Source organism: Sycon ciliatum, chromosome 2 (genome assembly GCF_964019385.1).
Source record: "Sycon ciliatum chromosome 2, ocSycCili1.1, whole genome shotgun sequence".
Classification (NCBI taxonomy): domain Eukaryota; kingdom Metazoa; phylum Porifera; class Calcarea; order Leucosolenida; family Sycettidae; genus Sycon; species Sycon ciliatum.
The window spans coordinates 7554237-7569260 of NC_088644.1; the positions used below are offsets into that span (position 1 = coordinate 7554237).

At 48.4% G+C, this 15024-nt stretch overlaps 2 protein-coding genes and 1 long non-coding RNA gene across 3 annotated transcripts; 2 read left to right on the plus strand and 1 right to left on the minus strand.

The window, feature by feature from the left end:
- Nucleotides 1-1219: 1219 nt before the first annotated feature.
- On the plus strand, nt 1220-3251 carry LOC135808486 (uncharacterized). The gene is made up of 2 exons (XR_010552083.1): nt 1220-1556; nt 2263-3251. It is a non-coding gene; the product is annotated as an uncharacterized LOC135808486 (long non-coding RNA).
- A 2997-nt stretch (nt 3252-6248) lies between these two features.
- LOC135808487 (galaxin-like) lies at nt 6249-8194 on the plus strand. Its single transcript, XM_065321684.1, has 2 exons — nt 6249-6855; nt 7243-8194. Exons 1-2 carry the CDS (start codon nt 6425-6427, stop codon nt 7730-7732), a joined length of 921 nt encoding a protein of 306 aa, XP_065177756.1. The 5' UTR covers nt 6249-6424; the 3' UTR covers nt 7733-8194.
- Nucleotides 8195-11601: 3407 nt separating this feature from the next.
- LOC135808488 (GPI ethanolamine phosphate transferase 2-like) lies at nt 11602-14845 on the minus strand. Its single transcript, XM_065321685.1, has one exon. The coding sequence runs from the start codon at nt 14683-14685 to the stop codon at nt 11761-11763; it is 2925 nt and encodes a 974-aa protein (XP_065177757.1). The 5' UTR covers nt 14686-14845; the 3' UTR covers nt 11602-11760.
- Between the last annotated feature and the right edge of the window lie 179 nt (nt 14846-15024).

A 15024-nucleotide genomic window follows, 5' to 3' on the forward strand; every position in this document is an offset into this window, starting at 1 on the left:
AGATACCATACCACGAACAGTGAAAAACGCCTTGAACCTTGCTCATCGGACACAGTTTACAAGTATATTTGAAAGCATGGTTAACAATATGGCATCATAAGGCATGCTGATGGGGTTCATTCCATGCATATTGTGATGACAATGTACAGTACCATTGTACAATACTCCAAAGTACATGTATACATGTAGGTACTCATAACTAAGTCATAAGTTTGAGGGAGTTAAAACGGAAAAAGTCCAAAACAATTGACTACCATCAGCTCGACTGGAACCAGACACCCTCGTTTTGGACCAGCGATACTCAACCACTAAGCTACGGTGTAGTCGTCCCAAAGCAGTCACACTGTATTCGAATTTTAACTAGAATTCGGGTACGCGAAATTCATGTTTCGATCATGCCCTAACATAATGCTTAGGTGATCATTTCATGTTGTTTTCTCAGACTGCCGGTGTGGTGTCTAGGTGTATTCCATGCCCTCCGGGTTACAGGAACTCCCCCGCCATGGCCATGCTAAGACAAGTTAGTATTAAGATTCAGGCAAGTCCCAGAAGAGCGGAGGAGGGGGCAAATGCGTAGAGGTAACCACCGACCCTTGACGAGGGAAGACATCGACCCTCTACGCATGTACGGTGGCTTGGGCGCATCTCCTCTAGTTTTCTCTTCCTCTAAACTATCTCCGTGTACGTTAACTGAGAGACCGAGTCCGTCCACTGACGAGCCACTCCAGTTCCTGTGAGACTTTTGAAACGAATTGCTCGCAATTGCGTTCCTCCGATGCTAAATTTAGAACACTGGTGCACAATGTGGAGCCGTATTGCTTTTGGTTCAGAACGTCTCTTTGCATGTCTCCACTAGCCGTCCTGGAGGCACGCTCCAGGCAAGCGCGTATACGCAGCGCTAGAGATGGAACATTTGCTTGCCGTCGGAGAATGATGTTCGAGCTGCCAGAACGATGTTACCTCCTTGGTTCTCTGTCTCGGCCAACTACCGTTACAACACTGCTGTTAGTTTCGTTTAGACAGTCGTCATGCAGTACACACAGGTACATTGCGGCTCGCTATAGCGTTGTGCGTTTTCCGTACCCAGCTCAGCCAGCCAGGCTGCACCAAGCAGATAAGCACACCACACACATGTAGCTACATGCCACGTTGGCTTTTCCGGGAGAGTTTCCAGGCATATAAGATGGTCGAGGAGTGCGTTCCTATCCCTAAAATTTCATTTCGTTCGCTCTCCAGTTGAAAAGGTGTTTCAACATCTTCTTCACGCTCACTACCAAGGGACGTTGACGTTCTTATACGTTTTCGTGGGGAGAATACTTCACCAAGAGAGATCGAGACGGCTACGAAAAGAAGATGGAAGGTCCAAAGGTGTTGCTATCTGTGTCTCTCTGTATGATCGTCTGTTGTAGTTATGGTCTAGCACAACAGCCTCCCCAGGTTCGTTACGTCCCCGTGCCATATGCCCGAACCGCGTATTGTGCCAATGGTGAACAATATGATCCCATGGACCAGATCTGCTGCCAGGGTGTAGTTCAACAGTTGACAGGTCCTCCGCAGTAAGTCCGGGGCAATGATGGGGATTAAACCCAATCTAATCAGAGTACGATCTTCCCCTCCTAATAACTGTATCTGACTGGAGTTTTGCCTTGTGCCTAGAAGGGAAGTAGCTAAACCGTTTCATCTAACACTTCAAAGTAGTATGTAAGATTTTTCTGTAAAACCCTAGCTATATCGCCTAGAAGGGAAGTAGCTAAACCGTTACATCTATTACATCCTCTTTGTATGGAAGATTTTTTCTGTACAAATCCTAGCTATATCAAATACATTAGGTTCACGATAACGCTAAACCTGAGTGGTTTGAATATCGCGATCAACACCAAAGGTACCTTCTTCCAGCCACCGCCATGATATGAGATTCCTTTCCTCACATTCGTGCCATGACAACTCTCCTAACCTAATGCCTGATGAATAGAATGTACTAGTAGTAGTTGTTAGCGTTAACGATTTTAAAACATTCTATTTTCACTGTTGAAACCTCCACAATAGGCTCTGGCCTTTGGGCCAAACTGAGTTTGGGGTTTCCCTTCAATACCAATACAGAACTGGCACGATGCGCAAAGTCGCGTTGAATGAACCAGCATGGGCAGAAGCAGGTGGTATTGATTCAGTGAGATGCTCTGTGCCAGAGGAGACCAGAAATCCCTGAACACGTTGTGATTAACGTTGTGTTGCCGTTGTGTGTCTGTCCCTCTTTGTATTTAGTGTATCTGTGTGCTGCAATGGAGACGTCATCAACAATCTCACAGAGAAGTGCTGTAGAGGGCACGAGCGTGCCAGAGCCGATCAAGCCTGCTGCGGTCCGGAGGCCTATGACCTGTTTAGCGGAGAGCTGTGCTGCGGAAGCCGGTATATCTATGAGCCTGGCTTCGATATCTGCTGCCACGGCTACGTGGCGCCGGCCGAGAATCACATCTGCTGTGAGAAAGGTCCAGTGAAAGTCGCGCAGGGCGCACAGGCCTCATCGACGTGCTGTGGCTGCGGAGCGGTGAATTCCCAGACAGAAATGTGCTGCGGCGGCCAGCCCATCAGTACGAGCTCCAGTACGGAGGCATGCTGCAATGGCGACACAGTGTACAACCCTACGAAACAGGTGTGCTGCTCTGAAGGTGGCTCCATGACCGTGCTACAGGGAGACACGTGCAAGCCAGACAGACAGACAGCCAGGGCTAATGCCAACACCAGAATCAATTTGAATCCTTTGGGCAGAAGAAGGAAATGACGTCAATGGGCTTACCAAAATTGGATTGAACAATGTCGCGTCGGTACCGCTAATGCAACAAGCAACCTGCTTCATGAACATAACAATGTATATGTACGTGTAATTGAATATTCATTTGTAGAAGACAAGCACTATACTCGTGTAGCATATTCGTGATTATACCTTTCTCTACCTTTCTCTACCTTTCTCTATGATCTTCTCGCTGTGGATCTGTCGCCGCCCTTCATGCACTCTGCTTTGGGTTCATCCGTTAATCTATAACACTATATTGACTATTCCTCACTGAACCTCCACACTGCTCAGTTCATACTTGGTAACAGTATTTGTTACACTCACCTCAGTCCCATTGTCGCAGGTTCCATCTTTTCAGATAGTATCAGCAGCTTGATGGCATAATCCAGCATCCATATTAGTTTAGGTCTGGTTACTATTTTGAGGTCATTGAAATGAAAAGTAAAATGATGTATTCTTACTTGGCTAAGGCCTATAAGGAGTGGGATAAATTATTCTGACCAAACTGAACTGCAGAGCTGCATCGAGATTCTCAATTTTCACTGCATACACATGAAGGAAAGAGAGAGAGAGAGGACAGACTGGAAATTTTCGTACCTGTAAGTTTCACGCTGAGGTGATCATCAGACACCTTAAAATAAAATGCTGAGGCTTATCGTTCCTAAGTATATTTCTGCTCATGTGTGAATCTTGGTGCTGAATAAATGGTGGTTGTGATTTGAGTAGACACCACACTACGCGATCTGGCAAAACACTAAGGTGTTGTCACGCGGTCTTCTTGGCTGGTGTGTGGGATATACATGTACTAAGCACTGATACATTCAATTTACTAATATCAGTCTTGACTGTGTAGACAATCTTAAAATAATTATATGTGTGTGGAGAGAGAGAGAGAGAGAGAGAGAGAGAGAGAGAGAGAGAGAGAGAGAGAGAGAGAGAGAGAGAGAGAGAGAGAGAGAGAGAGAGAGAGAGAGAGAGAGAGAGAGAGAGAGAGAGAGAGAGAGAGAGAGAGAGAGAGAGAGAGAGAGAGAGAGAGAGAGAGAGAGAGAGAGAGAGAGAGAGAGAGAGAGAGAGAGAGAGAGAGAGAGAGAGAGAGAGAGAGAGAGAGAGAGAGATAGAGAGAGCGGGAGAGAAAGGGATACATGGAGAGTGAGATGAATAGAAAGGAGAGAGGAAGGGTGTCATGGTAAGGCAGCCAAGTCGTGGCGGACGGCACTGTAGATTCTTCGGTAGTCGGCATAGTTGTACAAGTACCTCGCGATCATCGGATGTAATGGCGATACATGGTATTTATCGCGGGTGTGTGGCTTCCTGGTTCATAGCCAGCCCGGAACCATGGTAACTAGGACACTTGAACACAAGGCTAGTGTATATCTGCACACATATGAACCCGGTGAAGTCCCCGCTAAGTGTGGAGATACATGTACATGATATAACCTAACACTGGTTAAAAACCAGCATTAGATTCATGCTGCCAATCTAGCAATATACATGTACATGTAATTCCTGCATGCAGCGCATCATCCTTGAAGAATCCCCATGCAGCTGCAGAACTTGGGTACGATGCACATTGCATCAGCACTGTGCGAACACTTACACAAAGGAGTTTCTGTAAGGCGTAGAGATCAGCTTGGAGAGCTGCACCTATTACATAAGTACATTATGCACACGTGCACATAGATTTGGGTACAGAATCGCGATATGATCATAATCGCCGCGATCACTTTGAAGCTAGCAGGGTCAGTAGAGACGGGTGAAGTGAGCTGTATTGCCGGTGCCCAAAGGTGGGTTCACACCCCAGTATGGCACCTTTCCCTTGTCTAACCCACAACTGGCACAAGACAAAGTGAATACTGTATCACATGTAGTCATACTGGCCGAAGTTTAAGTTTAAAAGAAATTAAAAAATTAAAAACGCCAGCATGGTGCTATGCAGCATGGTAGGAATAGAAGGAGAAGAGAATGCCAGTGCAATGATGTGCGTAGGTTAGCATACCACGACCCTGACACTACCGACAAGCCCTAGGCGTAGGATCCTATGCGCTATTGGCTAAGACTTTCTGACTGGATCGGTTTTATGGATACCCGTCAGGCAAGAATTCCATCCCTTGGGCCATCTATACGAGTCGTGCCTGGGTCCCAAATGGATACAGGGAGGAAGAGGCCGATGCAGGTCGTTTCAACACTGCGTTTGGGCAAAATGAACCATTGCTGAACAGTCTTGACAACCGTTCAGCAACCTTCCCAGGCTAGGTTAGTTTCCTGGCACAGTTGCAGGCAGCGCTCAAGAAAGGAAAGAAGGAAGGAATCATACTGATTGTGTCTGGTTTCCTTAGAAGACACTTAACCGTAAGCCATGAGAGTGACTCGCGTTAGGGATTACTGCCTATGGTAACAAAGGAACGATAATGCGTCTCAATAATGTAGCCCTGCTCTTCCTTACATATCGTGTACTACATGTAGTACCGTGTTTTTGTGTCACTGACCTGGTCGATTGAGTGTGATATGAGCCGGGTCTTGGAGCTAGCGACTTTCTTGCGGTCGACCATATGCAGCTGAGAGTGATACGTGAGCGCGCGGCTGCATCTAACACGAGGGACGTGTGAGATGCTTAGGGGGATCTTGGCCAGCAGATACAGCGTAGAGCTGTCGTGTTCCACACGCTTCTCATCACTCATTGGGGACCGTATACAGTAACACGTCACACGTAGATCGGAAAGATGGCGAGCCTCATGCTCACATACTGACAGCAGCAGAATCTGATTCACCCTCGAGACGTATACAACGCGTATTTGGCGAAGGAATTCGGTGATACAGGCTCAGGTCGCTTGGAAACCTGGCCACGTATGATACGGCTGTCGTGTATGCTACTAGTATCCATGTGCTGGATCCATGGGGGTATTCTTGCTCCATGGACCATGGCCACTGTGGGTCAGAGAGGAGAAGCTTGACAGTTAACTAATGCCTACTCAACAGAGTACCTCAACATTTTGCACGCAGCGGGTCTAGACTACGTCAGGCTAGCTATCTGACAGGAGGAAGGGCGACCCCTGGAGGATTTTTGTTGTGGGGCTAACGAGGCGAGTGGCCATGTCACCATCTACCCTCTCGAATGCATCGCCTTTCATATACCCGAACACATGCACCTGACCTGCATGTATGCAGGGCTAGCTTGTTACTGGGTGCTGCATACAGCTATAATCACCTGGACGATTATTATGACGAACGCGAAAGTGACGTAGTGTTGTCTGGGCATCAACCAAATGAGCATCCGCCGAAAACGGAAGCGCCAGCAGGTGATTTGTAGCTCTCAAACTCAATCTGCCTATAGTCGTTCTTTACGTTTCAAACATGGACCTGTCAGCGGGACAAACTGCAATTTGCCCATGCGCTATCCTTGTTCGCTTGTACGATCGCGCTTGCTAACCTAGAGCCGTGGTATAAAAACTGCCGTTTCGATCACAAACCTTCATTGACTTTGCAGCTGAACGAACTCCGCTTTTAATATTTTTTAGTGACGACCCGAGAGACAGAAGGCCCGAGCGTCTTTTTAACCTGCAATTGTTCCTTTCTAAAACTTAACTAATTTCATCAGTGTCCTATTCTGAAATTCACCATAGAAGGGAGTTGGAAATGAATTCCATAATATTGATCGCTTCTTTTCTTTGCGTGCTTGTGGCGAGTCCATTTGCGCACGGGCAACAAGGAACCATTCTGGGGAAAATGCCCTCCTTAGCTCCCATGCCACCTAGTCCTCCCTCGGCCTCCCATGCAAAGGTTAAACCCACCATCAAGGCACCACCAGCTCAGGGATCGCGACCGATAACTGCGAAACCTCAGCCGCCGCAACAGGCTCAACCTCAGCCTCCACAGTCCACGCCCGTCCAAAGCAAACCAGCTACTCCGCAGCAGCCGCCCCAGCAAGTTGTACATGTACCAGTGGCAGTGCCGCATCAGCCAGCCCACCATCCACATCTCGTCCTCTGTTCAAATGGAGAGTACTACGATCCAGCTATCCAAATGTGCTGCCACGGCTCGGTGTCTCTTCTCAGATCCCCTCCACAGTAAGTTACTAGTAGTTGCTTTACTTCTTGACGTAGCTTGATATACATGTACATGTATGCTGTAAGACCACGCCATGAAGTAATTGAAAGGCCTGAAGTGTCAGGCAGAGTAGAATATGATTAAATATGAACACCTAATACAGTACATTAAAAGGCAGTAGCTGGCGTTGCCATGCACTTGTACCTTTACATACGAGATGCAATCACGACACACACACACACATGTTCCCTGGACAGTTGTGCGGGAGCTTACAATATCATTTTATCTTAACAGTTAAACTACCTAAACATCACGTCTTTTGACAACTACATTGTAAAATTGTGCTAACGAAGGCCAATGTTCTGACCTGGTGTTTTGTGCTCTTGCGAATGCCATTGTCTGCGCAGATTCGCCGCGTGCTGCAATGGAGAAGTGGTGGACAATCGCACGGAGAAGTGCTGTATGGGTCATGAGCGTGCTGCCTTTGACCAGGCCTGCTGTGGTCCGGAGGCGTACGACATTCTACAGGGAGAGAAGTGTTGTGCAGATCGGTATATTTACGAGCCAGGAATGGATATGTGCTGCAAGAACTTCCTGGCACCCGCCCAGGGTCACCTCTGCTGTGAGAAAGGCCCAGTACCGACGACTGGTAACAAGGCAGTGTGCTGCGGATGCGACTCTATTGACGGTGCTACGCAGGTCTGCTGCGGTGGTCAGCCAGTGGCCATCGACTCCCCCAAGGAGGCGTGTTGTGCGGGCACGACAATCTACGATCCTCGAGAATCCACCTGCTGTTCAGTGAGCGGACTCATGCGCGTCGTACAAGGTCCGTCCTGCCGAGAAGCTGCCAATACCAACCAGGCACCGGCTAGCAGCCAGCCTCTGATGGGTCCGTGAACGAGAGTACCTGATCAGGAAATACAACTTGACAGACAGCGACATTGGCTGGTATGCTTAGGTCATAGTACAGACGATGAAAAACTGTACTATATAGAGATGCCTTACTTCAATACAAGTCTATGCCACTATGGGCTGCCCATCCCATGATGCTGACACTATGTGAATATAGGTGATCTAAGGCCATGGCGCACACCAATTATCTTTAACCCTCACTACAGGGACGGACATTCGTCCGGTAATCTTGTTAAAACCAGGTCCTTTGGTCTATATCGATCTGGTTTCCTTTCTAAAAATAAGACACATCGTTTTAATGACATTGAGTATCCTTACAAGTACATGTCATACAGTGTACATGTGTCCTTTGTTACGCAAGTAACTCACTCCACCGACCCGATTTGTTCCCCTCTGTCAATTATTAACACCGATATCACTCAGAGACATTGATACTCCTTCCTATCACGTGTCATTGTTAGTCCTAACCGTGCACGCACGCACGCATGGTCAGGAGATGTATCAACTCAGAGATACATGTACTGTGCTGTCACGTATAGTGAGGATGCGTGACAAATTAGGAGGTACATGTAGCCGTATTAAAGGGTACAGCATTGTAAGCTTGTGTTGCGTTGTTGCCTGGATTAGGCTTACAAGTTACAAGTTACAACACAACGCTGTCAAAAGTACAAATCCTCAGGACTTGTTCACATTAACCCTGACAAGACTCATTGACCTAACATGGAGGCTGCAAAACGTCCTTTTCCTCAGCTAGATGGATCTCACTTCTAAAGCTTGCCAACTGTCATGGCGTCAGACTGCCATGAGCGAATCTAACTTGTGAGCCATGATCTGTGTTATGAACTAACTTGGAGAGAAAAATTGTAACAGGCTGTGCATGATGACAAGCGGAGTCTCAGTCCTATCAACCAGTCACGGTGGCTCGCTGCAGCACCAGAGTGTATTACAGTCCTCGCCCAGTGCTTAGTAGTCACGTGTAACATGGGGCTTTGTAATCATTAGCACTTCCGTGAGAGGGTCTGGTGTTTATTTGTACAATGTAGTAAAACAAACTTGATTAGGGATCAACTTAAGGGTGGCGTTCCCACGGCGGATGCGGAAAACTCGGCTTCCAGCCGAGTCTCACGCGAACCGTGAAATTTATTTTTTATTTTAAGGACGATATTGTATTACAGCCTGGGCTTGCAAAGTATAGCTTGACTGCTGGTTAAGTCAAGCTATACTTATAGCTGGTTCAGTGGTTTGGAAAGGTGAAAGGGTCAAGACTGCCCTCGTGGGTAAACCGGCCTTACCATCAGCCTCTGGATACCCGTAAAGTGTAGACACGCCACCGCCGCTGTCATTGTCAGACGGATGCACTCATACAGGGATGCTGCATGATGGCTCGGGGGTCGCTTTCCCCTAGCAGAGGTCAGAATGCGAGTGACAGTAGGTCAAGACGATAATCGATCAAAACACACACCACCTACAACGTATAGAGCTATCCTGGCTTGGGGCAATGAAAGGGGAAGATACATCACTGCGTTATACCAGGTATCAGCCTTGGGTTGTGTTGGCCAGAGATATAAACACGCTCTCAACTCGAAACTTCCTGATTATTTACCTGTCACTAGAAAAATGATTCAATTTGGGCCTACAAAAGCCGGGTTCGACAAAGCCTCATTATAAAGTTGTAGTAACAGTGTCGGCGACCAATTCATTATCAACGGTCAAGTAAAGTTAGTTTGTATGGGCAATTGTGGCACTGTACACTGTGCCACTTATACTAAGTTATAGCATTGGCCACCACTAACTAATTACTTACAAGGTCACGGTCACTGCACGTACTGGCAGTGCTGTGGCAGCCACATCATGACATACTCAGTTAGAGTCAGTACCATGTTTCACACCAGGAAAGCGCAGTATCAGTATCACGTCTCCCTGATTGCCATCGTTAATATCATGTGTACTATGATCCATAGCACAGGTGCCCAGGATCAGTACCTCAGTGTTGCTGTACAAGTACTCCGGTGCTGGCCAATGAAGAACGTTCATTCACCATTGACTGATATCAGGGAGTCGTATTTTACGACGCCCACAGCACCCGATCCCTAACACATCGTGAGTCACAGGACGAAGATGTGAAATCACTATAGCAATTAGTACCTCAGTACCTCAGTGTTGCTGTACAAGTACTCCGGTGCTGGCCAATGAAGAACGTTCATTCACCATTGGCTGATATCAGGGAGTCGTATTTTACGACGCCCACAGCACCCGATCCCTAACACATCGTGAGTCACATGACGAAGATGTGAAATCACTATAGCAGTAGTACTTCACTGCTACAGTCAGCCATGGATTTCAAACCCTACTCCATGCTTTTCGGCTAGTGTGTTTCTGTGGTATAGCGGACTGAAGAATAGTAAACGTGTTTTGCAATATACATGTATGAAGCTATTTTGTATAAGGGCCCATTAAGGGGTCGTCCATAATTATCGAACTTTTTTCACGAAACGAAATAATTTCGTTATGGGGTGGGAGGGGGTTGACCAATTTCGTTTCAGAAAACTTCGATACATGTACATGGCCATAGGAGCAGTGACACACTTGTGACTTTTGTTGTATATGCATGTATATGTCAACCATTTTTTACGTTCTGAGGGGGAGGGAGGGGTTGGGTCTAAACTAAAATAATTCGTTTGGTGAAAAAAGTTCAATATTTACGGACGGCCCCTAATAGTATGTTCCCATGCCGTTTTTGCTTTGGTGTAGCCCTGAGGTTGATTTGCTTATTTATTTCTACCCTTCCTCTCTCCGTACTTCTGCCCCCCCCCCCTCTCTCTCATTCCTTCTGTCGTCCACATGTATCAAAGGAGGCGAAATCGCCTGTTTGCGGTGCGACGTTAAATCTGTCCCCGGGGAAAATTGCGATTCCGCGGCCGCGTTTTTTTCCGCGTTTTTTTGCGATTTTTTAAAAGACCGCGTTTTCCGCGATTTTCCCCGCGGTTTTGAACTTTTTTGTTACACTACACGTACACACAGTGCACTGTTCGGTCAGCAACGTCTCATCGTGGCGGCTTTTTACTCAAATATGACGAGTGCTTACACCAGAGACTTGTAACTGATTGATTTCACTACATACTCACTGAAAATTGCCGCACATCAATATTATTCACCGCATATTTACCGCAAATTCACCGCAAATTATGCCATATTATGCCGCGTTTTTCCCCGCGTTTTTTGCGATTTTTTTCCGCAATTTTCCCCGGGGACAGGTTAAATAAACTTCTTCTACAACAACAACAACAACTCCACCACTGCATAGCACGTTCGTACAAGTACAAGTGATACATTATAAGGATCATCAGCTCAGGATCGAGGATCATCTGCTGGGATAACAGCTACACAATAGCTCAGTGGTTAGAGCATAGCTGGCCTCAAGCGAAGGTCCCTAGTTCGAATCCCGGTGGTGATAGCCAATTTGTTTCTTCAGACTTTTCCCTATTCCATTGAGCTCTCAACCCATGAAAATAAAACCATCAGTGTGTAATTTCGGCCAGTATGACTACAACCGTATTCACTTCGTCTTGTGGGTTAGACATGGGGAAGTTACCATACTGGGGTGTGAGCCTGCCTCTTGGCACCGGGAACTAATAATAATATATACTTACAGTGTTTGACAGAAGCCAGCTGTTCAGTGCTTCAGCATACTTTCAACGTACCGGTATGTTCGTCGTGCTAGGCTTCCCTGCCTGGTCAGTACTCACTGGCGAGTTTGAAACGATGGCACTAAACAAAATGCACACAACACCTTTCTTCGTGCAGAGACCCGTGACCTCATGTACGAGTACACATTTTTAAATAGATGAATCAGATGCGGGGATTGCCCTTTTAAAATTCAGAAAAAAACTAGCTTGCCAGCAAGCTAGAATTCTAATTACTTCTGTGTGAGTAGAGTGCAAAAACTATGCACTAAAAAAAAATGAGCATTGCTTCTTCACATAGCCATGCCTAGCCACACATAAATAAGGAAACTATCTCCAGTTGGATAAGAAAGTGGAGAGAAGCATAGCGCTAAGCAGGCATATGAGGTGTATGGATTGTGACGTTGTGTAAAGCAGTTTAGGAGAGAACACCGTCCAGACCATGATGTGCTGGCGCATTGCCATGGTAACAAGAGCAGCAACGGTCGCGATAGCCATCTGATATAGCATGACGGTCGACAAGAATTCATCAACATGACTACCATGCTGCTGCTGCTGCGCACGTGTATTGTTGCCCTTAGCCTCATATTCTGGAGTTCTGTGCACGCTCAGCTTGCAATCGACCGGTCTTGAAACTGGCCTTCTGCAGGCGTACTGGCGACGCACAATATGCCCAAACCCGGCGAGAATCCAGAGCAGCAAGGAAGACCATACACTGAGTGTGATGAGCACACCCACGCGGGCCGGTGAGAAGTCTCTCATTCCCACGTAGCCGGGCGTGAGGTCAATCTTGGCGATGGCGTTGGAGTTGCCCTGCATGTAGAAACCGGCGAACCCCATCCAGAGACTGGACGCGGCTACCTGAGTCGCCGACATGCTGGGCCAGACATACCGATCAAACAACACGTGCTGCACACCGAGTGCGGCCACTACGAGCACATTCTGAGCGCGTGTTATCAAGCACATCAGCAGCAAGTAGACCGAGTAGAAGACCTGCAAGCCACAGTGGTCACCAGTTGTGCCAGAGCCTAGTAAAGCTCGCAGCAAGGACAGAGAACTCTGAACGAACACTATCACAATACACAGAACATACACTACATGAGATTCAAGGTACCCGTCTGATGATAACAATGCAGCCACGACACCAGGAACGGCAAACGAGCCCATCGCTGATCTAGCCAGGAACGCAAACAGGAGGCCGGGCAGCAGCAGCAGACCGAGACACCATGCAGGAATGTGCCGCTGGCGAAACTTCACGCAGAACACCGCAGCAACGGTGACCAGAGCCAGTGCACCAGTTACACTGCGCGCTGCAATACGCTTCTCGGCAGCCAGCCAGGAAGACAAGTCGGGCAAATGAAGCCATTTGTCGCCCGTCTGGCACCAGGAGCGCATCAGTCGCAGCAACGCAAGGGATAGAATAAACGGACTGGCTTGTGATGGCAGCAGCTTGGCACACCCAGCTCCGGCTCCCGAAACACAATTCTGGATTCCTGAGAAAAGTACGAGAGAAGTGGTCAGGAAGTACCAGACTTGATGTTCCTCTTCGACAAAACTACTGGCAGACAAGAACAGGAGGTGAACGACACCGCCAACAGCAAGAGCACGTGCCCTCGCACTCATGCCGGCGATGGGAGAAACCCTGTTCAGCCAGGCACTGCGATCAGTGAACAGACTCTTAGTCAGTGACAGTAGCACGGCGATGTTCAGTACAATGGCTGTGAAGAAGACTAGGATGACCGGAGTGGACATCGGTGACACGGAACAAATCCATGGCGACTGGCTGAGCGACGGAGACGTACAGATCATCACGTGCACAAACACACTCACACCGCTGCCCACAAACAGGACAGGAGCGGCCTTGAGAACCCTGAACACACACGGACGCAACTTGAAGAGGAGCGACAGCACAAAGACGGACACGAGTAGAAACAGGCCAACAGAGATGGCAGATGTGTCGTACAACACACTACTCTTGACGAGAGCCGCGCTGGCTTCATCCAACAATAACTGATAATCGTGCACTAACTTGTTCACATGTGATATGCTCAGCGATGGGTCAGCGCCACCCATGTGACGCTCCACGTAGGCTGCATGCAGAGAAGATACAGACGCGTGACGGGCAAAGAAACGCTCCTTCAGAGCACCTGGTACGGCACTGCCATTCACCGCGCCCAGAAGCTGCGCGGTGTTGGCAGCGAGAACGCGCAAGAGAGAGCGTGGCGCATCGGCGTACAGTACAGACAGCATTGGAGAAATCAGAGTTCCCATATTCGCCTTGGGAATCGGGACACCGAGCATCACAGCTAGGGTGGAGGCGAGGTCAGTCTGGTCCACTTCTCCGGCCGGATTGGCGAGTACTGTAGCAGCTGCGGCATGTTTGTTTATCCCAGGACTGAAGAACATGGCCGGTGTACGCACCTCTGCTGCTGACGACCCACCGTGTCCACCTGCATCACCCGTGCCATGATCACCGAGAACAAGCAGGACGCTATCCTTGTCGAGTGTTTCATACACCTGCTTCACGATCTCGTCCATCTCCAGCAGCTTTCCAGGCACGTGACTGCTCGTAGGGCCCTCGAAATGGCCGATGTGATCCAAGCCGAGGTAGTGCAAGATCAGTATGTCCCAGTCCGCACTCTGCAGCTCGGGCGTCACATGACGTGTGACATTCAAATCGACGTCGATGAAATCGCTCACAAAGAACGAGACCACCCACTCGTGGCGCAGGAACGCCCCGTCCGCCGGGAACAGGGTGCCCCATATGTCGTCACCGTACGCTACTATGTTGCTGCCGTGATGCTGTTTGGAGTAAGCAAGGATATTGTCACTGGACAAGGACGTGGACTGTTGAAGATTCAGTATAGCATCACTGAACACAGGAACTGACCCAGTGAGTATGGCTTTGATACGTGGCAGTGTAACCGTGGGTGCTTGAGCCAGGGTCACCAAACCTACGCCGTGCTGACTTTCCAGCAGTGACTGGGTGAATGGCATGCGGCCCCTGTCGTTCCACACGAAATCAGCTCGAATCCCATCGATCAGCATCACCACGACTCGTTTGAAGACGCGCTCATAACGAAGTGGCGCATCCGTACCCGGCTCCAGGCCATAATCTCTCCATTCAGCATTGTCACTACTCATCTGCTTGACTGGAAACATGCCAATGTCGAATAGCAGCAGAGCTACCAGGTGGGCAGCAAATGCACAGAAAATCCATTTTACAGGACGCGATTCACTCGACGCGAGAACCATTCGACACTATAAACAACCTGGCTGGTGAGCAAAGTATGTAGTGCACAATCGCTGTGCGGAGCTGTTATTTACACCATAGAAGACTGGGAATGCTAGCCTCAAGGACAAGAAAGTGCAGGTGGAAAGTCTTCTCTCTGTTTTTATTTTACTCATTCATGCAGTGTTCGGACCCAAAATTCAAATATCAGGGAAATTCCAAAAAAATTCTGGCGTGAGCGCGAGCACGCCATACTCGTTTCCATGTAAACGGCCATGGCATGGCCGGGCGCGTGTTGCAGGGGTAAGGCCGCTGGCGCGCGCTGCGCGCGGCATATACAAAAACCATCGTAGCTTGGGCTA